The sequence below is a fragment of the Mustela lutreola genome, chromosome 11 (genome assembly GCF_030435805.1).
Source record: "Mustela lutreola isolate mMusLut2 chromosome 11, mMusLut2.pri, whole genome shotgun sequence".
In the NCBI taxonomy this organism is placed as follows: Eukaryota; Metazoa; Chordata; class Mammalia; order Carnivora; family Mustelidae; genus Mustela; species Mustela lutreola.
Window position 1 is genome coordinate 82971898 of NC_081300.1, and position 25488 is coordinate 82997385.

The window sequence follows — 25488 nt, forward strand, 5'->3', positions numbered from 1 at the left end:
GGAAGCCTGGAAGACATCACCTCATTCAGTGATCAAAGTTCACAGTACCAAGTAGGACAAATTGAGGTCAGGCGTCACCTGTTATGATGCAACAAGAAAGGCACAGCATCACTTCTGCGATCGTTAATGATATGTAGAATCCACATTCCACCTCTAATCTAAGACGCATGGGACACCTGGCTGGTCTGGTCAGTAGAGCATATGACGCTTGATCTTGGGGTTGTGAGTTTGAGTCTCATGTTGGGTGTAGGGATTATTTAAAAAATAGAATTTAGGATGCATGGCCTGAGTGGTGCCTGGGCTCAGTCATGCTCAGGTCATGATCCTACGGTCCTGGGATCGAGTCCCTAGTCGGGCTACCTGCTCAGTCCAGGAGTCTGCTTCTCTTGCGCGCTCTCTCTCCCTTTGCCCCTCCTCCCCACTCTTTCTCTCTCTCTTAAAATAGATAAAATCTTTCAAAAAATGAATTACCCGAATCTAATTAAGAGGAAACATCAGACAAACATAAAGAGAGAGAGATACTCTCCAAGTAACAACACTGTCTCTCTCTTTTTTAAAAAGATTTTATTTATTTATTTGAGAGAGAGAGAGACACATACACACAGAGTGAGAGAGCATGAGAGTGAAGGTCAGAGGGAGAAGCAGACTCCCCATGGAGCTGGGAGCCTGATGTGGGACTCGATCCCAGGACTCCAGGATCATGACCTGAGGCAAAGGCTCAACCAACTGAACCACCCAGGTGCCCCACTACACTGTCTCTTTAACAGTATCCAGGTCATAAGAGCCAAAGAAAGACTTGGGAATATTCCAGATTGAAAAAGAGTCAAGAGATGTCACAAGACAACTAATCATAGGCAACACGATATCCTGAAGTGGACCTTTTTACTACGGAGGACATCATTTGGATAAATGGTGAAACCTGAATGGGTCTGAGCTTTAGATGGTAATGATGAATCAGTGTTAATTTCCAGCACTGATGGATGTACTGTGATTCCATTGGAGAACACCCTTGTTTGGAGGAAATATGCACTGAACTATTTAGGGTGATGGGCATTGTGTCAACAAACTTCTAATGGTTCAGGGGTATAAAGTTACTTGAATTGTACTCACAACTTCTCTGTAAGTTTGAGATTATGTCAAAAGAAAAAAAAAGAAACAAAATGTTCTGTGTGGCCTACATAGTGTTTTTTTTTTAAATTTTGAAATCATTGTCAAATTCTAAAAATCAGATTTTACCTCTAATCTAGTTTTCTCACTTGTTAGGAAAGCTGAAATGTTAACAGCTCTGGGCAATGAGTGGCCCGGTGAATGGTCACAGTGTCCTTTATTTTTTTAATATACTTTTTAAGATTTATTTATTTGAGAGTGAGAGAGAGTGCTTGTACATGAGCAGGACGGGGGGTGGGGACCTGGCAGTCTGTGTTTTACAAAGCCCTTGGGATTCCCATGTTTAATCAAGTTTGAGAACCACTGATCTAGAGCTTCCTTCCTTCTACTCCTCACCAGAACTTTCTGCTAGGGACATGAGTAGCTAGGAATGAGGAATAATCTGATATTTCCTGAGGCGGAAGGGTTTGATCTTTCTGGATCCTTTCTTCCCAGAAGATCACTGGGAACCTTAGCCTTCTCTACCTTGTTGTGAGAGAGAAGCCTTAGAGCCACTGAGCTGCCTTGGTTTCCCCAAAGTGATTAGCTGCTGCTTCTTTTTAAAGATTTACTTAATTTATTTACTTTATAAAGAGAAAAGAGAACAGAGCAAGGGGAGGAGCAAAGGGAGAGGGACAAGCAGACTCCTAACTGAGTGCTGAAGCGGACAGGGAGCTCAATCTCATGACCCTGCGATTATGAGATTTATTTTTTATTATTTTTTAAGATTTTATATTTTCACTTGAGAAAAAGAGAGAGAGACAGAGAGCACAAGCAGCAGGGAGGGACAGAGGGAGAGTAAGGAGCAGACTCACTGCTGAGCTGGGATCCTGACTTGAGGCTCGATCCCAGGACCTGGAGATCATGACCCGAGCTGAAGGCAGATGCTTAACCATCTGAGCCACCCAGGAGTCCCCCACATTGCCCTTTAGATGGGCCATGTGATCCCTACTCCACAGTCCCCATCACCCTTACTCCTCAGTCCATCCCTCCTTATTGTATAACACATAGCCTATAGCATCCATTTGTGCTAGCAGCTAGACCCTGGGATCAGCCCAATCCCTATCATAAGGTATGAACCGCCCTGCCCCAGAGCAGGCACTTAAAACATGTTGGATGGATGGATGAGTGGGTAGACAAGATGGGTAGATAGATAAACTTTGAAAATATTCCATTAACGTGGAGTAACGACCTTTCTCAGCACGTTTAATGTCCCATGGTCAGACAATTCTTACAGACTTGAAAGTCTTGTGTTACCCATAGTTTCTGGGTGGTTTGGTTAGGATGGAGCAAGTTAAGAAATCAGGGTGTTGTCTGATGCTGGAGGTCCTCATTGTAGGTTGTAATCTCTCCGTGGAATTGACGGAGGTGTCTGAAATGTGGGTGGGGTACTGGCACTGAGCCAGGGTGCTGGGTGGGATGGCGAGGCTTCAAGGAGATGGTATCTTAGGATGCCTGAGGTGGTGAGGTTGGGTGGGGTGGGAACAAGCCAAAGTGGATGGCTTGGGCTCCTATCAGTGAGAGATCTGACTTGATGGGGCATGTCAGGGTCTGTGTCATGAGCAAGAATGATGACAGCTTTGACTCCCTCAGACCCTCTCACTTCCTGATTGTATTTGGGTTATACCCTTGTCTTAGAACAATCTCTTCTCCCACCTGCCCCCCTGAAATAGATAAAAAATATTTATTACAGTTTGGCCATTACTTTTCTAGCATGAGTGATTTCTCATTGCCCTTAGGATAAAATCCACACTCTATACCACCCCCAACCCAACCCAACATGCCCTTGCTTTCCTCCCCAAACGAAACTCCTATCTCTCCACTCCCTTTCCCTCCCCTGATCCCCCAGTGTTGCTTCCACATATCAGGCTTTTTGTCACCTTAAGGCTTTTGCACAGTCTCCAGCCACTCTGGCTGTCACCTACGTCCCCTTCGGGTCTCGGCTCTTCATAGGTACTTATTGCCCCAACCTCCTACCTTCTATTTCCCTCTGTCCTCCTCTGACACTCTGACATTTTATTTTCTTCATTTCTAGTTATGAGTGTCTGAAATTGTCTTATTTGTGTATTATTTTGTTGTCTCCCGAAGCAGAATGACAGCACCAGGAGAGCAGAAATTTTGCTGTACTGTTCATAACTTTGATCCACAATTCCTACCTAACACAATGCACGGCCCACGCTGGGCACAAAATGAATATTTATTCTGGCATGAATGAGAGCTTCTCAACAACTATGTGCTAGGGTTTTTGGAGAAGATGGGCATTGGGTTTTAGGACACAAGCATTTAGGTGGGTTGCAACTGATGTGAATTGTGCTCCAAGTGGTGACAGGCAGGTACATCGGACTGTTCAGGTCAGACTGGATCCCAGATTTTGGGAAACAGGAGTCTTAGCTAGGAATGTCAAACTTGTGACTTGAGCAGCATCCAGTACGGTATTGGTATGATCTGAGAGCATTGAAGAAGAATCAGACGTCCCCATTGTTGTAGCTAAAGAAGATTGAGACCCAATCGGTGTCCAACAGGCTGCTCGGGACTGTTGGAAGACAGATTCTTGTTGCTGAGGAAACAGGTGTCCTCAGAGGCGCTGGCTGCGTTGGGCTGTACCCCTCGGCTGGTAGGTGGGTTGAGTTGTGACCTGAGCAGTTCTCGCCCGCATTGGGCGAGGACCTGGCCCAAGCCGGCGCGCCCAGGTTGGGGGCGGAGGGGCAATACACCGGGAGGCTGCAGCAAACACCTGGGGAAGGTTCACCTGGGAGCAGCTCACCGGGGACGTCCTGGACAGGCGAGTCAGCTCGCTTCCGCGCCCGACAGGCCGGCCCCGCCCCTCGACCAATGGCGGCGCGGAGGCCTGCCAAGGCGGGCGCGGATTGGTCCGGGCGGGCAGGGGCGGGGCGGCGCAGCGGGACGCTTAGGCGCTCGGCCTGCTGGCGGCGCTGAGCGCTCGGCTACGCTGGGCGCGGCGCGAGCGGAAGTGGCGACGCTGGAGTCCCCGGAGTCTGCGGCGGGCGGCAGTGACGGCCCCAGCGCTGACGGCGGCGGCCCGGGGGGCGGCGTGGACGCCCGCGGCGCCGGCTGGGGCATCACCGCCGGCCTCGACCCCGAAATGGCGCTGCTGGCGGAGCACCTGCTGAAGCCGCTGCCGGCGGACAAGCAGATCGAGACGGGGCCCTTCCTGGAGGCGGTGTCCCACCTGCCGCCCTTCTTCGGTGAGCCGGGGTGGAGGGGGGGAGCCGGCCCGCAGCTCTGCCCCAGAGCGCTCCCAGATGCCCGACGTCCCCGAACCCCCATCTCCCGAGCATCTTCCAGCCATCCCTCTCCTAGACACTCCGAATCCTGTTTCCCCAGGTACCCAAGACCCCCTTTCCTTCCAGGCACCCGCAGTTCTCCCTATCCCGGACCACTCCCAGATCCTCCTCCCTTCAACATGGCACATCCTCCCTTTCTTCCCAGAAACCCCCAGATGCTCCGTCTCCATTCCTTCATCTCCAGGCGCCTCACATTCCTCCATATCCTTCAGATGCCCCCAGTTCTCCACTTTCTTGGGGTCCCCCAATCGTCCCTCCCCCCCCAGACACCCCTCAATTTTCCAGTCTTCCATCTCCTTGAAAGCATCCCCCCCTTTCCCCTCAAATCCCATATCCCTTACCCCATCGTTTCCTTCTTCCTTTTCAGAATGACTTTCAACACTCCCCCCTTAAAATAATCCTCCCATTTCATAAGCCCTCTCTTTGCCTGATTCTCCTAGCCTCTCCCCCACAGGACCTTTTGAACCCCTCTTTCCTCAGAATTCCCCCATTCCAGATCAAAGACACCCACCCCACCCACACTCCAAAAGAGATGCAAGGAAGCCAGGAAGGAGGAGGAGGAGGGTTTTGAAGTTGGAGTTTCGAAACTCTGGCAAAACCCTTTGTAGGGGGAACCACCTAAGCTTTTTCCTCCATTTAGAATGGGGGTTGGGACAGGGGAAGCTGCTTTGTTGGGGTGACATCAGACACAGGATGCTTGGCATGGACTCTAAAAGAAGACCCCTCCCTTGTATATCAGGACCAGGAAGGCTGTGGGAGCGTGAGGAAGGCAATCCCTAACCCAGCTTCAGAGCCTCATCCCTCTCTTCCCTGAGCCCAGCCCAGGCCCTGGATGAAAAATGGGAAATAGAAGACAATACCATCTGCTCCTGCCCTTTGCCTTTCGGGTCCTGCCTAAAGGGTGCAACTTGAACCTCTGCTTTCTTCTCTTCCTTGTGGGCTTGCCCAGCACCCTGCCTTGCTGGTGCACTCAGTGGCCTTGCAGGAAGATCCCAGTCCCCAGGACAGAGGTTGGCGGCAACCCACAAAGAGACAGAACCTTAACACTGACTTGGAACTGAAGAGATCTGGCACCTGGGCGGTCACTCACATTCCCCCTCATGGGTGATACCCCCACATCCGTGAAATGGGGATGCCGATTTCTAAGGCTAGCTGCAAGGAGTAAATGTGTGTAGAGCACTGAGGCTTTAAGTGCCAGATAGATCCTAGGTAGGGGTGGGATGGAGTGGGGGGCCTTGTCATATGATTTCCTGGATCGGGTTTTGGTTCCATAGTAGTTAATCAGTGTTGGAGGGAGTGCATTTGCTGGGTTTGTATGATCCTCAGACCGGGGTAAGCAACCCGACAGCAGGGTGTTGGTCCTTTATGTCTGCCATTGTGTCCTTAGGACCCAGAACAGTGCCTGGCACATAGTGGGTGCTTAGTCAGTACTCACAGACTGAAGGAAATGTGCTTATTGTTGGTGTTTCAGTTCTTGAGATAACACAGACCCTCCAGGCAGGGGCTCAAGGAATCTTTTATTTGTGCTCTCCCGCCACCCTGCCTCTTGTTCCATGAACATTTGCTGAATGGAGCTGGCATGGCCTGGACAAGGATTCAGAATCTGTTGAAGCTAGTGGTTCTCCACTGAGGGCAGTTTGGCCCTCTCAGGGGCATCCAGCAATGTCTAGGGGCATTTTTGTTTGTCACAGCTTGGGTAGGGCCGTGCAGAGAGGTGGCCACTGGCAGGTAGGAAGGCTGCAAAATACCCTTCTGTGCATGGGTCAGCCATGGCCACAAAGAATGGATCTAGCCCCAAATGTTAGCCTTGTCGAGAGAAACCCAGAGTTAAGCCTTGTGATCTTTTCATTCCTTATTGTCAGCACTGGTACATGTCCTGTGGTTCTGTAGCCCCTGGAATTGAGGGGAGAGGGTGGGGTGGCTCTTCATTGGATGTGATTATCTGGCTGGTTTTAGAGGAAAGGAGATGGTGGCCTCTGGAGCCAGCCTTGCTCTGATGCCTGAGGCTGAAGAGCATCCCCTCCTCCCTTTCCCTGATCTCAAAGGACCCTTGTGTTGGCCGTGAGCTGTGTGCTGTGGGCAATCACATCTGTTGACAGAAGCCCCATTGATACAGAAACTCCAGTGGGTTGGCCCACACAGAATCGTTCTCAGCACTCTAAAAAGAAAGAAAAAAAAATGCAATGGTCCATTTGGAATCATTATGCTCATCTGGGGAGAAGAGTTCCTCTGGAGGATTTAAGGTTTCTGAGGACGCTCCCACCAGGGGCTTTTCTCTGGGACTCAGGGGTCAGTTGAGATCCACTGTTGGCTGTAACACAGGGACTCTGTGAGCTTTCGGGAGCGGCTGGTCACCTGGATGATCTGGGTGGTTTGTGTGCGTCTCTTGAATGGAGTGGGTCTGGCTCAAGGGTTGCAAGAAGTCCGCGGGAGGTTGCAGTGACAGTTCCCTCCAAAGCAGTTGAGGCCAGAACACTTTTTGAGTTGGGGGCCGCTCTGCGCCTTGGAGAATGTTCGAATGATGTCCCTGGCTAGACGCCAGTAGCATCCCCTCTCCCCAAGTTGCAGCATCCAGAAATGTCTGCAAGGAGAAAAAATATGGCTGAGAACCACTGTTCTTGATATACACGGGGCAAGGGGCTGGAAGCTGTGTTTTTATTTTTTAATTTATTTTTATTTAAGTAGGCTCCACACCCAGCATGGAGCTCAACATGGGGCTTGAACTCACAACCCTGAGATCAAGACCTGAGCTGAGATCAAGAGTCGATCGTTTACTGAGCACTTACTGTGTGCCAGTCCTCTATGTAGATGCATTCAGTAATCCTCTCAGAACCTTTGGAGGAATGGTTTTTTGGTTTGTGTGTCTTTGTTTTGAGAGCATCTCTCCCGGGCTTTCAGGGTATTTTCCTTCTGGACTCATTTTTACCCACCTTTAAGGGGAAAAGGTATAAGCTGCCTTTTCCACCCAGCTCTACAACTTAGCCATCTTTCCAGGCAGTCTTCGTTTTTCAGGGCTGCTTAGAACTCCTTTGTTTGAATGTGGCTGTCATTTATGTAACCCGTGCCACCCCTCTCACCCCATGGGACATTCATATCGCTTCCCCTTCTCTGCTCCGGTAAACAATGCTGCAGTGAACATCCCAGTGTATGTTTCATTGTGTACTTCTGTTGTTAGTTCTAATTTTTAGAAGTGAAATTGCAAGGTCGATGCATGTGAAGGCTTTTAACCTATTAGAGCAACAACATCACTTTCACTTCTGTCCGGTGTGGTTTGTGGCAGAATAGGCTGGCCTGGGTGGATGCTTATTCTTGGGGCTGCAGGTCAGATGTGGCTTAGAGCATCCGCCTTGTGGGTTAGCCCTTCCTGCTTCTCTCCAGCTTTTACGATGCCCACTTAGAGTCCAGCCCTTTGTCCATCTTCTTCCACTGTGACCCAGTAATTGGATCTCGCCTCTGAGTGATCAGCTTGCAACTGACTTGGGAGACCTGCTCTCTCATCTTTTAGGTCAATCATGCAGCAATGCCCTCTAGCATTAACAGCTAGAGGGTGGAGGGAGAGACTTAGATGTCATTTCATCTTGTCACTCCCTGCCCAGAAGCCTCAGTGGCTCCCTATTACCCCACCTTCAGATCTTTGCTGTAGCCTCTCTGAATGGCTTACAGCCCCACAAACGGTACCACACCATCACTTGCCTCTGCCTGGCACGCCACTCTTCTCCAGCCTACCACCTTCGCTTTTGCCTGGCTGGGTTCCTCCTGTCTCCACGGAAAGGTTGCCTCATTCAGAAAGTCTTTCCTAACTCCCTTAGACTACCGCAGAACCTATCACATTCTGTGACTTCGAGCCATTTCAGTGCCTAACCCTGGGCAAGCTAGATGTGAGGGCAAGCTGAGTGAATGCTTTTGGTTCCTCTCCCATTCCCCCCCGCAACCCCAGGTTCTTTCTAGAAGCAGTTTTGCTTTTCTCTCCCTTTCTAAGTTAAAATACATAACTCCTAAACCATACCTATTGCAGGCATTATTAATCAATTGTGACCCTGTTCTCTCCCTTTTAGTCTAGACACAACCTTGGCATTTTTCTTCACACGCTGTTCCAGGTCAGATGTGGTGTGTGACGTCACACCTATCCACTTTCGCCGTTTAGGGAGATGGTGCAAGAACCAAACGGGATGATTTCCCTCTCCCAGGTCCTGAAATCCAAATTCTGGGAGTGATTTTTCTTCATTCAGATCTCTTATTTAATTAAATGAATGTCTAGAGAATCAGGCCTTACACGTATCTGGTACTGGTCAAGTAGTCCTAGAGAAAACCCCAGAAAAAGTGATTTCCCATCCCTTTGGTTCGGTGCTTGCTGAATTTTGGGGGGGGGGGGGGGTCAGTGGCAGCCCAGAAGCACAGAATAATCTTGTTATTCAGCCGGAGAAATCGAGGCCCAGGATGTAAAGTGACTTGCCCAGGGTCACACAGCTGGCAGTTAACGAGTAGAGTCCAACTGTAACTCAGAACTCTGGCCTCCGGACTCCTTACACAGTTTTGGCTTGTGCATGCCTTCCTGCTCTCCTGGCTTCCTGTCTGAGAGAGGAGAACCATCCCTTCCTGCCTACCATGGAGCCAGCCTGGACTGGAAAAGCACAGGGCTTGGCCTGGCCCACAGTGACTTGTCCAAGATGCAGGGAACTGTAGACCAGATATACAGGTTTTGTCTGGGGTGTGTGCCTCATTGTTGGCCTGCCCAGGGAGACCCATGACCCTTGCTCATTTGAATGCAAGTGTGAATGACTAGGATATGGAAGTCCTCCAGTGGGGAGGTCCCAAGCAGGTCAGATTTTCCTGTAATTGGGATGAGGCATTAACCTGCCTGGGAATCCGCCCTGTTAGCACCCCTTGGTCTATGAGTAAGAGGTTCTCCTTCTTTAGGGAAGGTTATTCTCCCCATTGCAGCGACCACCTGTCAGATCTCTGCAGTATTTTGTTTTGCTTTTTAAGTTTTTGTGGATAGATGTTTATTTTTGGTTTTATATAGAATATCCTCAGAAAGAGAAGAGTTAACCCTCTTACTACAGCAGGTTAGTTCTCGTTTTGGTTAAATGTCTGTTGAGGGCTGGATTCTCTAGGGATGGGACATAGACCGTATGCCTGGGAGGGACACTTCTAGAAGGAAGAAACTATGTCCTGTGAGAGAAAGAAGCCAGAAATACCCTTTCTGCAGTGGGTTTTTGCAATCTTGAAACCACCCGCAGACTCTCGTTATTAGTTGGCAGTGCATTTGCAAGTAGTGAGGGCCCACTGGGCTCAAGGAGCACCTACTATGTGCTTGCTTGTTGTCCTAATACGTCCCACTTCCGATCTCCTCCAGTCCCAGTAAGATCGGGGGAACACCTGGCGGGAGGGCTTCCGCTGGCCCTGTTTTCTCAGCCTCTTGTCTCCGGAATGGCTGTGGGTTGGCTGCTTTTGAGGCCCAGCAGGGAGGAGTCACTTTGGGTAGACCAAGACATCTGGGGTCTGTGGTGTGCAGAAGGCCTCTGAACATCACAGGTAGACAAATGGAAAGAAATAGGGGCATTGGTGCCAGGCTGAGCCAGCCTGAGCTCCCGCCCTGTTTCCCTGGTGCCAAGGTTGGGTCTGCACAGAAGCTCACCCCTTCCCTAGGCCTACAGCCCCAACTGTAAAGCAGGGACACCGGTCCTCCCAGGAGGACTGATGGAGGTGATCTTCTCCAATAATTTTGTACTCGATGCCCTGAATGGCTCCACCTTTGCACAAGTAGGACAGGTGGTCCCAGGCCTTCAGACACTCTCTCTCTTGCCACACGGCCCTTGGGAAACGAAGATCTTTCCCAAAGAAGCCATCTCTGTGTCTGGTGATAGGCTGCCATCTGAGACTGCTCCCAAACGCTCATTTATAACCTCCGAAGGTCAGCATGAAGCACAAACCCAGGATGCCCATCTGTTCTGTTCTCCAGGGATTGTGATCATGTTCTCCTCTGCTCCATGTTCTGAGGAGTCTGGCCCTTGGGTCAAGGGTCAAAGTCTGTCCTCTCCTCCTGAAGGGAATAAAATGGCGAAACAGGAGAAAAAAGACCAACTGTTCGTTCTGTCTCTTGCTAGATTAAGAGGCCCTCCTCACCTCCAGCATGGGGCTGCTTGAAGGAACAGGGCCCCATTGCGAATCCCTTAGGGTCAGAAAAGTTGGGCCCTCCTGGGGCCAGGCAGTGCATCCGGCCAAGGGGAGCCACCTAGTGGGTGTCAAAGCAAAAGGAAAAGAATGAATGACAGGGTTTTATAAAATATAATGCATATCCCCGTGCCCTGCCCCCTGCCATCATAGCTAGCTTAACCCCCATTTTGAGTGGCTCCCATGGGCCAAGCTTTCAACTAGCCACTTATGATGACTCCAGGAATGAAGAAGAGTTGGTACCATTTCACAGAAGACACTGAGGTTCAGAGTGGTAAAGGGATTTGACCAGGTGGAGCAGCTAGAAAGTGGATCTACAGGGCTTAGATGTGGGCAGACTCTACAATGGGGACAGGGAGGCAGTCTTAAGTTGGCAGAGTCAAGGCTCTTTTTTTTTGGCCCTTCCTCATGGCTTGTGTGTTTTGGGCAAGGGGGTAGGAGGTCCCCACCTAGCATGACAGTACTTACTTCCCTGAGCCCTGGGTTGGCAATGCAGAGGTTCTGGTCTTAGGTTTCATTGTTTCCATTTAAAAAATAGCACTGGTGGGTGTTAACTCCTTTTGTTACCTTCTTACAGTGTTACTTGTATCAGGGGCCTTTTTTCTTCCTTTTATCTTTTCTTTTCTTTTATTGTTAGAGTGTTAACTGTAGCTGAGCTTTTAAGTCTTTAGAGCTGATCAGCCCTCTCCAGGGTCCTGTAAAAACCAGCTAGTTCACACTTCCCTGTGCTCGGAAATGATTCATTTTCTGCTTTGCTGTTCCCCACCCCCAGTTCCTTACTCCACTCCAGCCTTCTGGAATACATTTGAAGTCATGATTTTACGACTGGAGGTTTCCTGCTAATTGTAGCCATACCCATTCATGGAGACCCCATTCCTCCCTCCCTCTCTTCCTCTCTTTGTCTTTTGATTTCTCAGTCATCAGGATCATTCTTTTCTGGATTTCCTGTGCCAGTTGCAAAAGATGGAAATGATGGTGTCATTTATATAGTAGTAATAATAATAAACATAAAGAATACTTCTTTGTTTCTGGAGTGCTTCCTAGGTGCCAAAGACCACAATGTGATTTAAGCCTCACGTCAGCCTGAGTAGGCAGAGTCCATTTTGGGCCTTGTTATACAAATGAGGAGATGGAGTCTCAGAGAGGTTAACTGATTTCTCCCAGGCCACACAGCAAGTGAAGATAAACCCATTTCCCAACCGCATTCCCTTGTCAAGGCTGGTTTTTGCCCAATGAAGCAGGCATCTGTGGACAAAGAGAGTTGGCCTGTCATAGGGGTGATTTTTAAAAACTAATGTTTTAGATCGTTTGTAAACATTCTTTCCTCCTTAGCCAGGATTTTTTAAAATGGCAACTCATAGAACAGCAATAATAAAATGCCTTATCTCAATAAGTTTTAGTTTTAGGAAGGTGGGCATTCTTAGTGTTCTTATTCTTCAGAACAGGCCTTGTTGCAAACTGAGCCATCATACACACACATACGCATACACAACATAAACACACACACACACACACACCCCACATACCTGTGGATTAATAAATGATTCACCTCCCTCAGCTGTAATTTGAGTGCCTCTCATTATGATCCTGTAACCCAGGACCTGTAAAGTTAATCCGCCCCACGTCTTTAACAACAAAACCTTATTATCCACCTATTGCAGGGGGGAAAAAATTGAATATGAAATAGAACCTTCCCGGGGCCCCTGGGTGGCTCAGTGGATTAAAGCCTCTGCCTTCCGCTTAGGTCATGATCCCAGGGTCCTGGGATCAAGCCCCGCATAGGGCTCTCTGCTCAGCAGGGAGCCTGCTTCCCTTCCTCTCTCTGGCTGCCTCTCTGCCTGCCTGTGATCTCTGTCTGTCAAATAAATAAATAAAATTTTTAAAAAAATTTTTAAAGAAATAGAACCTTCCCAAACCAGGCTCCTAGTATCAACAACACAGGTATCCTGTTCTTCCTTTCTGGAGTAAGTATTTATGGGTTGGGCTAGGTGTTTTGAGTCCTGAGTTACACAGGCCGAAAGTGAAGGCATGTGTCTAAGAAATAGAAGGCTTTGTATTCCCAAGATGCACTGAGAGGGTGGGCCAGGTCTGGGCAGGTGTCCTGGGGCAACTCGCATGGAGCATGCTGTGGTCTCACTCAGAGCACGGGGACTGTTGCTTTCCCACCACGCTGAGGCCAGAGAAGGCAGAAATGAGCCTGATTCTGGGTGGCATATGCTAACTGCTGGCTTGCAGGGACTTCTGTTCTCTGGTGGATCTCACTCATCTGAACTGTGGTGAAGACCTAGGTAGGAGGTTGTCCAGCCAGAATTGTTGCAGAGACCAGGTACCAAATGCTCTCTTGGTACCCACATTTTGTGGGTGATGCTTACACAGTTGGCTATTTATTTTCCAAGTATCTAGCAAAATGAAAACACTGCAGAGAAAGCAGGAGGAAGTGACCATTGCCCCTCAAGGCAAGTTTCTTTTGAACTGTGCAGAGCTGTTTAGTGAAGGGTTGAAGGGGTCTGTGAAGTTACCGGGTCACACTTTTATCATCATTCATATTTTCAATGATGGCCCCATTCAGAAAACTGTGCATGGTGTGCTTTACAAAAGCAGGGACATTTGTGTTACCTTTTGATGAATCTATACAGAATGGCCAGTGCATTCATAAAACTTGGTAGTGAGAAAATATTTCACTGCTTTCATTTCATTTTCTTATTATTCTTGAGATAAGGCATTTTATTATTGTTCTGTGATTTGCCATTTTTCTCTCGAGTTGGGTGTCTTATTGATTTGTGAGAGCTCTTTACATATTAGGGACAATAATCATCAGTCCATGGTTTGTTTCACTGATCAGCACCCTCAACCATCAGTTTGTTGTTTGCCTGTGATTAGTGATGGGATATCTCTTTATGCCCCACACAAGAGGTCGCTGGATTTTGTAATCAGATTTGTGGTATTTTCCTTCATGCCTTCTGGGTTCAGTAGCAGGTTTAGAAAAATGTTCCACACCAAACAGAGGGGGCCATTTGCCACATATTCCAGATAACCAAGGCTTATCTGTATTGAGAATCTGTGCTCATTAGAATCGGTCCTATGGAGTAAGATGGTGGAGTTATATCTGATTTTTCTTTTTGTGTGTGTGTGTTTTTGTTGTTGTTGTTGTTTGGGTTTTTTGTTTTTGTTTTTTTGTAGACAACTTCCTTTCTCCCTGGAGCTGGGAGGAAGAACCAGGTAGCCTTCCAAGCCCCCTCCCTCCCTTTTTTTTTTTTTTTTAAAGATTTTTTTTTTTTTTTTTTTAATTTGACAGACAGAGATCACAAGTAGGCAGAGAGGCAGGCAGAGAGAGAGGAGGAAACAGGCTCCCTGCTGAGCAGAGAGCCCTATGTGGGGCTCCACCCCAGGACTCTGAGATCATGACCTGAGCCGAAGGCACCACTGAGCCACCCGGGCGCCCCTCACCCCCTTCTGGCAGAGGGCTTCTGGATAGCATTTTAAAGAGCCTGTTTGCTGACAACAATAAAAAAACAACTTTGAGGTATCTGCCAGACTGGTAAAACAAGAAAGACAATTTGCAGGCCAGGCTGCATAATTATAGGAGCGGTAAGCCTAGACAGTGTCACGCTCTCTCCAGAGCAGGGGCCAGCCTGAGTTTAAACTGTTTGAAAGGCCACCATGTGCTTGATGATTAAAATCATCTTCTGGTTTTCCTGTCGGAGTACTCTCCCGTTGGTTGCGTTCACATGGGATGGAAACATTCTAGAAAGAAAGATGAGGAAGTAGTGGAATGAGCCTGTGTCCTGTTTGAGTGCCTGGCTTCCCCTGTGTGACCCTAGGCAGGTCTGTTGGCTTCTCTGGGCCCTGTGGCCTTGGGGTTGTCGCAGTGAGCAACCCTCGTTGGCCTGGCACCTGTGGGCTGTGGCCAGTGAGGGGCCCAAGCCCAGCATGGATGAGGCACTGTTGCATAGTCACTCTGTGGACTTGAAATCTGAACCCCGAGTGGCAGGCTCTAGAATCCCACATGGCTGCTTCCCTGACCCCAGGAGGCTTGCTTCCAGGTGCTCTGAAACTGACCTCAGTGGGCGCATGTGGGGGCCACAGGGATGCCTTGCTGTTGGAAGTGGCTTCTGGTATCTGCCCCCCAACCTCCCCCTCCCAGCTCCCGCTCTGCTTCCAGTCCTAGAAGGTGTTCTTGTGGCCAGCTTTCCTGCCCCCCGGTGGAACAGAAGCTTTTTCCCCGCGTGCGGGCCATGCTGCACAGAACCACCGCTGTCAAGGCCCGGCAACTGCTGACGGTGGGGCCTCATGACCCACAGAGCACACTGTCAGGGGAACGGGGAACAAAAAGCCTTTCTTCTGCCACCAGGGCCACTTTGAACTGCACAAGAGCCTTTTCAGAGTCCAAGAGGCTGATACCCTTTCTCTGCCTCTCTGAAATGCATGTTGGATGACCGGGGTCACCGGGACGCGCCCATCAGCCACCCAGGCACGGCTGATGATGGCCTCTGGTGAAGGCACCCCCTGCCCCCAGGGTTCCTCTCTTCTTGCTTGGGTGGTGTGCCTTACCATCAACCTGCAGCCTGAGGAGTCTGGCCAGGGGTGTCCCACCTCATTCGGGCCCCAGATGCCACCTGAGCGCCTAACCAGGTCCAGTCACTCGCCAGGTGCCGGGGACACAGGAAAACCTAGGCTGCCTGGTCCCTGCCTTGTCAGAACTCAAGTCCAAGGGGGAGACGGAGGGTAGATGGAGGCACATGTGGGACCACAAGCACGGTCCCAGTGAAACAGACTTGTAAAAAAAGCAAAAGGAAAATACATGACTTTAGGAGCAACAACCAACCAACCAGCCACAACAAATATAACCCTGACTTTCCCCCCAGCATTGGATAGGACCATTTTCTCTTTTCTTTTTTTTATTTTTTAAGATTGTATTTATTTATCTGACATTGAGAGAGAGAGAGACAGCGAGAGAGGGAACATAAGCAGACGGAGTGGGAGAAGGAGAAGCAGGCTTCCCACCAAGCAGGGAGCCTGATGCAAGGCTCGATCCCAGGACCCCGGAATCATGACCAGAGCCAAAGGCAGACGCTTAACGACTGGGCCACCCAGGTGTCCCTGTAAGACCATTTTCAAACACAGGGCGACAGTGAAAGAATTTTACAGAGAAAATTTGTATACCCCCACCTCCACTCTGCCATTAACATTTCACTGTCCCAGCTTGCCATCCATCACTTCACCTGTATGCTGGGACAGTGTGCATTTTTGGAAGGTGGGGACCTGACACCATCTCTGAGGAGCAGCCGTGCCTTTAGATGGGCTGTGCTGGTCCCCACATACTGCACACCCGTGGCACCTGGCTGGCCCAAGTGAGGGTCAGTGTTGGTGATCCCTAGCCGCATGGCCAAGAGGGGAACAGGCACTACAGGTGGCAGTGGGCGTCTGGGCTCATGTGCAGTGTTCGTAGAGTCAAGAACGTCTGGTCTTTTGTGGGAGCTACTAGTCCTGTGCCACAGGGCTAGCAAATGGCACGACCTGTCGAGGCTTCTGCTGGATGAAGGCCATGGTTCGCCAGGCGGGATGAAAGAGCAGGGTGAAGTGGTCAGCTCATGTAGGACTGCCCTGGGCAGGTGAGCCTGTGAGACTGGAGGGCAGTCAGCTGCCCGGACCCCCTAACCCAGCGCCTTGGAGCTGCACCAGCACGGCCCCCCGGAGGGAGGTTTGTCCCCACAGGCCCCAGCCCCCGGCCCTACAGTGAGGGGCCTCAGGAAGTCAGAACATAGAGGGGATGCAGGCACAGGCCAAGTGGGTTCCCGTTCAGCAGAGATTCTGTGGGTCCTGGTGACTTATAAGCACAGCTGGGTGACATCTAGGTGGCATATGCTGGACCATGGAGCTTGAGGTCACAGAAATGATCCAAATCCATTTCTCTCTCTCTCTTTTTTTTAAGATTTTATTTATTTGTCAGAGAGAGAGAGAGTGAGCGCACAGGCAGGCAGAGTGGCAGCAGAGGCAGAGGGAGAAGCAGGCTCCCTGCCGAGCAAGGAGCCCGATGTGGGACTCCATCCTAGGATGCTGGGATCATGACCTGAGCCGAAGGCAGCTGCTTAACCAACTGAGCCACCCAGGCGTCCCCCAAATCCATTTCTTGAGTGTTCATGCACTGGGCACTCTGCCAGATGCATCCAATGCATGGTTTTTAATTCCTGTGATGATCCCATGAATTAAGTGTTACTACTGTCTCCTTCTGACGTGAGAGGAAACTGAGGCACACAGGTGAGACTTGTTCATTAGGGAATGGTCGCTGCAGGATTCGAACTCCACCTGGCTGTGTGACTACCCCACTTTCTTCCAATTGGGTTTTGGGGTATTTCATTTCTGTTTCCCCAGTGCACTTCCTTTAACAGCTATGCTTAGATTGTTCCCGATAACTGGCCAGGTGTGGCGGGTCACCTTGGGTGGAATTCAGCCTGCGGTGGTCCCTCCCCCTGTCCTCTGCTCTTGTGCGGTCAAGGTGGCATGCACACTGAGGCCCGCCAGGCAAGTAGAGTCTGGCACTCCCCTTTCCACCTCGTTTCCACCTCCTCTCCGCCCACCCATGGGTCTGGTACCCACTTCAGCCTGCTCCAGCGTCTTTGTCCCCTGCGCTCTGTATCAAGTGTGGAGGGTCTCTGGATGCAGCACTGAGGACAGCGAGCACGTGTTGGGGAGCTCAGCTGTCTTTAGGCTCTGAAGGGGAAGTCCATGTTGAGCCTGCTCATCTCTAGTCCTCATGACAGTCTGCCAGGGGGTCCCAAAGGAGGGAAGGGGGCCAGGCAGGCCACCGACTGCTCGCGTTTCAGGTCTACCAATTTCTAGGTCTGCCTTTTTGCAAGCCAAGGGTGTCACTGGTAACACCAAGAAAGGAACCAAGAACGGGAAAACAAAAAACCCTCCAGTTAAGAACATTCTGATTCCAGCGATAAAGAAAACTTGTGTATTGGAAGTGAAATGTTTCAACTCTTGCCTGCGGCATGTCTGATCAGTCCTGTTGCCCCACTAGCTAGATGGGAAAGCTGAGGCTGGCGGAGCTGAAGGGACACACCCAGGCTCACACAGCCCGTGCGTGCAGAGCTGCAGGGGTCGAATCCACCTTCCTTATGCTCTGTTTTGTTTTTTTGTTTTTTTTTAAGATTTTATTTATTTATTTGACAGATAGTGATCACAATTAGGCAGAAAGGCAGGCAGAGAGAGGAAGGGAAGCATGCTCCCTGTTGAGCAGAGAGCCCGACGCGGAGCCTGATCCCAGGACCTTGAGATCATGACCTGAGCTGAAGGCAGAGGCTTAACCCACTGAGCCACCCAGGCGCCCCTCCTTATGCTCTGTTAAGTGACTGGGATCCCACTGCTGGTGTGTTCCCCCGTCAGGCTCTAATGCAGGGTCTCAGAACCATGGAGCCTCTGAGTCCCCAGCTTATTTCTTTCTTAGAAGCTGGTCAATGAGAGGGTCATTTTTAATAAATCGGGCCCCTCTCCTGCCTTATAAGATCCCTCAGGCTGCCTCCTGGCCAGCTGGTCAGGTAGCGGTGACCCGCCTTATTGGCCAAGATAGGCTTATCAGATCCTCAGTTCTGCAAGTTACTCTATAGCTGTGCCACCCAGTGTGGCAGCCATGGGTCACATGTGCCATTTATATGTCAGTGGACGGAAGTCAAATTAAAGTGCAAAGCCAGCTTCTCCGTCGTACCACATTCAAGTGTCCGGTAGCCACATGGGGTCTATTTTTAGTGCAGATATAGAATATCTCCATCACTGGATGAAGCTCTGGACAGTGCCATCCGAGGGAGAAAGGGTACTGTGGACAAAAGGGTTTGCCCCCTAGATATTCCAGTTGCATTTTAAAGGCTCTGACAGGTCCTGCAGCAAGAAACCGGTCTCACCGGGGCCCAGCACTCCATCTTAACTTGCCCACGAACCTTTTCAACACCTACAAATAGCATGGTTTTTCTGTCAATACACCAAGTGACCCTCCTTCCTATTCTCAAGCCTCTGTGGCCATTCCTGAATCTTCATCCTGGCTGGGAATCTGAATCTCTCTTGTTTTGTCCCCAGATTGCCTTGGGTCCCCAGTGTTTACTCCCATCAAGGCAGACATAAGCGGCAACATCACGGTATGTACTTGGCCCGGCAGCCACAGCCCAGTCTGCTCCAGTGCCCTGGTCCCTGCTGCAAGCTTGAGAAATAGGAAGGAGATGGGGTAAAGGGGCTTGGCCCTTGGCTCATCCAGCCCAGGGCTCAGGGTTCCTGGTCCTCCTTTGCAGTCATACCTCCCAAGCACAGCCTGACTGGGACCACGATCTGAAGGGTTGACCTAAGCAGGAACGCAGTTCTTGTGTCCACCCTGACCAAATCAGAAATAAATTCCAAAGCACACAGGTGCAGCGGCTCGGCCCTAGCCTACCCTATTCCTGGGAGCTCCCGCTGCCATCCCCTAGCTACCCCCACTCCCCATGAGCACCCACATAGTGCCTGGCCTGCAGTCTTGGGCGCGTCCCAGCAGCCCTTTGAAGCTGGTCTGTCCTTATCCCCATTTTACAGATGAGGAAGCTGAAGCTCACCTAAGGTCACACAGCAAGGAGGGGGCAGAGGTGGGATTCTGAGCCGAACTGCCTGGCTCCCCTTCAGGAGCCTTGTTCCTGGACACCCGTCTACTTCCGATGCTCAGTGTCTGGGGAGCTCTCAGTAGTGGTTGGAGAACACGGGCTCTGGAGCTCGTCTGCGCTGGAACCTGTGGCCACCCATTCCAGCTGTCACTGTCCCCTCTCTGAGCTTCGGTCTCCTCATCTGCAGACTGGGATAATGTCAGAGCTATGTCGGGATTGCTGTGCAGACCAAACACAGCCGTGCGCCCATGACCCGTCGGCTGGTGGGAGGTGCTCAGTACATGGAACCAGTCATGGCAGCTACAGTTACCAGCCCCACTGCTGGGCCTGGTGCTGGTGGGCGGGGGGGGGGGGGGGGGTGCTCCCCTGGTGAGCGTGGGGGCCGGCCATCTGTGAGGACAGCTTCTTCAAGGGGACAACCCCATGTGCTCCATTTCAGAAAATCAAGGCGGTTTATGACACCAACCCAGCCAAGTTCCGGACCCTGCAGAATATCCTGGAGGTGGAGAAGGAAATGTATGGAGCAGAGTGGCCCAAAGTGGGAGCCACACTGGCGCTCATGTGGCTGAAAAGGTGACGGGCTTGGATGGCAGGGTGTGTGTGGCTGTGCGGCCCGGGGGCCCCGCTCTGCAGAAGAGGGACGTCCGGCCCTATTCTTGCCCTGCAAGGTCACCTCCGTTTCTTCCACATAGGCGCCCTTGTGTGATGCTAGTTAGTAGCTGAGGAAAAGTGCCCAAGGGGTCAAGGCCCGCCCATTGGTGATGCTCCTTGTTCCAGCCCCACCAGAGACATAGCAAGTGAGTGCATACTCTGGGCGTTGTGCTAAATATTCCCTGAGCCTGATCGCATCTCATGTGGTGGGAGTTAGGTGTGATGATTATCCTCGTCTCAAAGAGGGAGGCCAAATCATGTGCCTGGGTCACAGGGTCAGAGCTGGGATGCAGTGACCAAGCACCGTTGTACAGGTTGTGCATTACACAGAGGTGTCCTGTCTAGGGTTGGTTACATCCTGTATATGGTAGATTCATATGACAGCACTTGACATAAATACAGTGTCTTGAGAAGAAACTCTTATCTAATTTGCATAGATTTGTCCCCTGGGCTGGGGGGTTGGGGAGCAGGGTACCTTGATATGGGATTTAAACCCAGATGATCTTACCCTAGACTTGAATGCTCATAATCACTATATACATTGTTTTTCCATCAAATACCTGAAGCCAGATATGGTTGTTCCCATCTTACACATGAGGCCACCGAGGCCCAGAAAGACGCTGGGGACAGGCTGCGTTGAGTCGGCTGGTCACATTACGCATTACACAGCTTGCTTGCTGCACTCCCACTGCTCTCTGCCAGCTACAGAATTCTCACTTAGCTGTGCAGACACCACAAAGCCAGGGATGCACTCTTGGCCCCACAGATGTTCCTGGTTTTGCCCTCTCTTGGGCCTGATGTCAGGTGTCAGGAAGGGTGCTCCTCCCCTGTCTCTCCCCACATCCCCTGGAGCCAGTCCCCTCTCCCCAACACATACTTCCCTGGTGAAATACAGCAGGGACAGTCAGCTCCCTGGAGGGCACAGCCTTGTGCGTGTCAGGGGGTAGGTGGGCTGTGATTGACACCCTTATAGCATGTTGTAGGAACTGAGCTTCCCACTTGGCTCTGTCAACAAGACACTCCCGGGCTCGCATGAGGATTGCTGTGGTCTCTCCATCAGCATGCTCTGTGGGTTTCTGGAGAGGAGCAAGGCAGATGGTGATGTTCAGCCCAGTTAGGTTGTTCGTGTCCAGGTCAGACGTGGACAGAGCCAGATGACAGGGAGGGCAGGTGAAGGGAGATGCCAACAGGCTGAGCATGTGATAAGCACCTGCTCTATGCTGGGTGTGTGGGATGCCCCACTGAATGAGGCAGGGCCGCACTGGGGGTATCACAGCCTGGGCAGGGCATCGGGCTGGTGGGTGGATCCTGACAGCAGGATAGCAGAGCCTGGAGCAGAGAGAAAATAGGGAGGGCTTCCTGGAGGAGGGGTACCAGGCAGATTATCCGGCACTGAGCAGGAGGGTCCCAGGAGGATGAGGACTTTGAGAGGTGGGAGGGCAGGAGAGGCCTGCTGTATCTGCTGCTCTGGGAGGCAGGAGCAGGCTCTGAAAGTGAGGCAGGAGCAGGGAGGGACCAGGTGTGATTGGACAAGGGTGAGTCCCAGCATGATCGGGGTGCTGGGGAGCCACCAAGGGCCATGAAGCTGGTCAGCAACAGAGTCAGATGGTGCTTCATCCTGGCTGCTGGGTAGAGAGCTGGTCATTCGGGCTGGGGGTAGGCAGGTGCTCAAGAGAGGTGGTTGACCCAGGGCAGGGCTGGGATTGTCTCCTGGGCTCAGTTCCACAGCCCAGGCTGATTCCTGATGGATAGGGGTTCTAACTCATGCACAGAGAACTTCCATTTACGTCATAGGCGATAAAAGATCCTTTAGTCTCAGTGTTCCTGCCCCTGAGAGCCCTCCAATCCGATCCCTACCTCCCTACAGGGAAGGAGCAGAGCAGCTCATGCAGGAACCCTGGAGGGACAGTGAGGGACGGCGAAGGAAGGAGTCCAGCTCGGGGGTGAGACAGCTGAGTTCACATCCTGGCCTTTGCCCAAGGCTTTCAGAGGTGCCTCAGTGTTCTCCTCTGTGAAAGGGGCGGATCATAGAGCTGAGGGAGCAGGAGGTGAAATGCTGTGCATTAAGGGACTAGCTTGTTCCCATCTTTGACATAGTTACCCTGCTGTACCCCATGGCCATGACTTTCTCCTGACTCTTAAAACATCATCCTTACCCTGGAGGAAGGGCCCAATTGGCCTCTGTAAGTGTGGACAGTGGCTTGGGGCCACGGTCAGGGTGGGGATCCTGGTCGCAGGGCCAGGCTCTTCAGCATGCCCAGTGTGTCCAGAGTCCGTGGTCCGTGAGCCCTCAGAGGGCCAGTACTGCATCTTCAGCCCTCAAGTGCTGACGACCATTGCCTGCCGCGCCAGCTGAGGCAGGCCAGGTGGGCATAGAGATAGGCAAGGCGGACCCAGACCTGCCTCGTAGATTGTACGGCCCAGTGGCGACCGTGGTCAGCAAGACGCTGGGGACAGGCTGCGTTGAGCCGGCTGGTCACATTACGTGAGGCAGGTTCATGACAACAGCTGGGGGTTGACCCCTGCTGTGTGCGTGTGCATACCTGTGGCGCACAGCAGGTGCCTGAGTCCAGGCACATCGGGGTCTGCCCCAGGCTGGAGTGCATGAGCCAGGCAACGGGCTGTGGCATGTGGGATCCTGAAGGGCTGTCTCTCCTGTGCCACAGAGGCCTCCGCTTCATCCAGGTCTTCCTCCAGAGCATCTGTGACGGGGAGAGGGATGAGAATCACCCCAACCTCATCCGCGTCAACGCCACCAAGGCCTACGAGATGGCCCTTAAGAAGTACCATGGCTGGATCGTGCAGAAGATCTTCCAGGTGAGCCCCTTAGCTGTGGGCTCCCCGGGCTCCCAAAGGGCTCCCTGTCTCTGCGGGGGGAGGTGGGTGCACCAGGGGGCCCTGTCCCATGTGCTTGGGCCCAGAAGAGAAGAAAGGCTTCTGGACCCACTGGGGCATCTGTTGAAGAGACCCTGGCCTGCAGGGGTCTTGGTGGCTTATGTTGGGATGATACTGGCCCAGGTTCCTGGAAATGAGGCTCCCAGGGTTGCCAGACTGAAGGCCCACTCTGGAGATGAAGAGGCCCGTGGGGCACCCTGCACACTGTTGCCGGCCACACTGCCTCTCTCTGGGCACATTCATCTTGTCCAGCGCTCCTGGCCCAGCCTCTGGCCTGCAGCCCATCTGCACCCCCCTGCGAACTGGGGTCTGCCAGGCTTGCCTCCTTCCCACAGGGTACCACCGGCTGGGCCAGGAGCCAGGCTGGGTATAGGCAGGAAGAGCTAGGCCCCCTCCAGGCTACGCCGGCATGGCTGGCGACAGGGCCCATCCTGGGTGGGCGCGATGAAGCCCGGCCCTCCCCGTGTGCTGCTTCCTTGCCAAGTCCTCACAGCCGGCACCTGGGTGGTGAGGGTGTGTGCAGCCCACATCAGATTGTGTTCTTCATGAACGCACCACGGGGGTGGGGGGGCACGGGTGCAGTTCCCCCCCATTTCACAGATGAGGAATTAGTGCTCAGAGAGGTTAACTGTCTTGCTCCAGGTTGCACAGTAAGAGGGGATCTGGGATTCTACCTCCCTGAGCCTTCGCCGCCTCCTCTTGCATATGGGCGTAAACTAGGCTCCATCTCCAGGGGTCATAGTGATGATCGAACAAGCTAACACATACAAAGTGCTCAGTGCACACTCTACACTGTCATTCTGTGTCTTGCCGGTGGTATTCGTTATGACCATACTATTTCCAGTTGCCTCAGCCTATCGACTCAGCCTAAGCTGCTCATCCAGCGATGTCCTTTCCTTTCTGGTTCTGAAGTTCTGTGCATTTCTGGTTCTCTGTACTTCTCATCAATCAGGGAAACCCTGAGAGTTATTGAAGCGGTGCCCCCTGAAGGCCAGGAGAGGCCACAGTCTGTATTAGCAGTGAGCTCCCCCGGTCCACCTTCTCCAGAGCAGGGAACCCAGAGGCCAGAGGCTCCGGGGTGCTGGGCACCTGCCCCATGCCTGGTATCATGCCGAGCACTGGCCATCCACCCCCTGATCCTTTACAAGAGCAACCTGATTCGGTGGGTGCCATCATCATCCCCATTTTACAGATGAGGAAACCGAGGCTCAGAGAGGCTAAGTAACTAGCTCAAGGCTCACAGCTAGTCGGCAGCACAAGCTGGACTTTGAACCCAGGTCTGTCGGTCCCCAGAGCTCGTGTCCGTCTTGTTGTCCCTCACGGGGGTAGAAGGGCACACACATCTCCCTCTTCCTTTCCCTTCTGACACCACAAGGAGCATGGATCTCAGGGACATCCCCTCCCAGGACCCCACCATCCCTGGCCTTGCGGCCCCGCTTGGTGGCCCTATCAGTCCCCTAACGCCATGCCGCCTACTCCCCCCACTTTTGCCCGTCACAAGGCAGCGCTGTATGCGGCTCCCTACAAGTCCGACTTCCTGAAAGCACTCTCCAAGGGGCAGAACGTGACGGAGGAGGAGTGCCTGGAGAAGGTCCGCCTCTTCCTGGTCAACTACACGGCCACCATTGACGTCATCTACGAGATGTACACCAAGATGAACGCCGAGCTCAACTACAAGGTGTAGATGCGACCGGGGCAGGGGACCCCTCACAGCACCTGGTGAACCCGAATCACTGTGAAGCAAGCCCGCAGGCCACCCCTGGAGCTGCCCAGAGGCCAGTGGAGGCCTACAGGGGACGGCAAGCCCTGGTTTTCATTTTTTAAAAAGTCATTTTGGGGGGTTATCCTAATGGAGCAATATATAACAGTCCTACTTCCGAATCCCCTTTGAATTTCACAACAGCACAGACTGACTTCCATCCCTCCATTTCAGTGTGGTAAAAATCAATTAATGTTTCTAATCAAGTCCTAAGGGGTGTTTTTTTTCCCCCTTTTTCTTTTTCTTCCTCCGCATGCAGAGCATAACTCTGCGGGGAGCTGTGTGTCATACACCTCACTTGAAAAAGAAGCACATGTCCTTAGGATCTGACCAAATGATGTTTTGGGTATTTTAAGGACCATGAGAAGTTTGATTTGAAATTACACAGGGCCCCTGCAGTGGGCTTTTTTTTTTTTTTTTTTTTTTTTTAAAGCAAACTGTTGTGTCTTCTCATGTGGTTTGTATGGCCCGACCTCACAACACTGTCATTATCGATCCTGCTTTTTCTTACTGTCTTTGGCCAGACAGTGTTTTTATAGCTGAAACCAACCAGCAAGCCTTTGATGGGCAAGTGGGGGGGGGGGGCATTTTAAAGCTATCAGGCACAAATAAGTGACCACAGATGACTATTTGCATTCTTCTGCATAGTAGTTTTCTTCAGGGACAGCTTTTCCAACCTAAGAAACTACCGACCATGTGTATTCTCTCAAAGGGGAGAGGGCAAACCCTTCCATCTGCTGAGACCCAGGAAAACACCTCACTGCCTTAACTATCCTTTCTGGCACTAAAAAGAGCTGTATTTTTTAACGCGTTGGGGTAAACAGAGCAACCTCAGAGGAACTGATGTGTGTTCCACACCCAATGAGGAACATTTGGTGATTTTTATGTGAGAAACTAAATGATCCTTAATAAATAAATCTCTATTTTGGAATCA

At 51.5% G+C, this 25488-nt stretch overlaps 1 protein-coding gene across 2 annotated transcripts; it reads left to right on the forward strand.

The window, feature by feature from the left end:
* Positions 1-4092: 4092 nt before the first annotated feature.
* Positions 4093-25488, forward strand: GLTP (glycolipid transfer protein). Of its 2 annotated transcripts, none has more exons than XM_059139699.1 (5): positions 4093-4352; positions 18699-18757; positions 19689-19822; positions 22567-22717; positions 24297-25488. In XM_059139699.1, the coding sequence occupies exons 1-5, from the start codon at positions 4250-4252 to the stop codon at positions 24477-24479; spliced, it is 630 nt and encodes a 209-aa protein (XP_058995682.1). In that variant the 5' UTR covers positions 4093-4249; the 3' UTR covers positions 24480-25488. The 2 variants fall into 2 exon arrangements, with proteins under 2 accessions (XP_058995682.1, XP_058995683.1); XM_059139700.1 differs by lacking the exon at positions 4093-4352 and adding an exon at positions 4395-4491.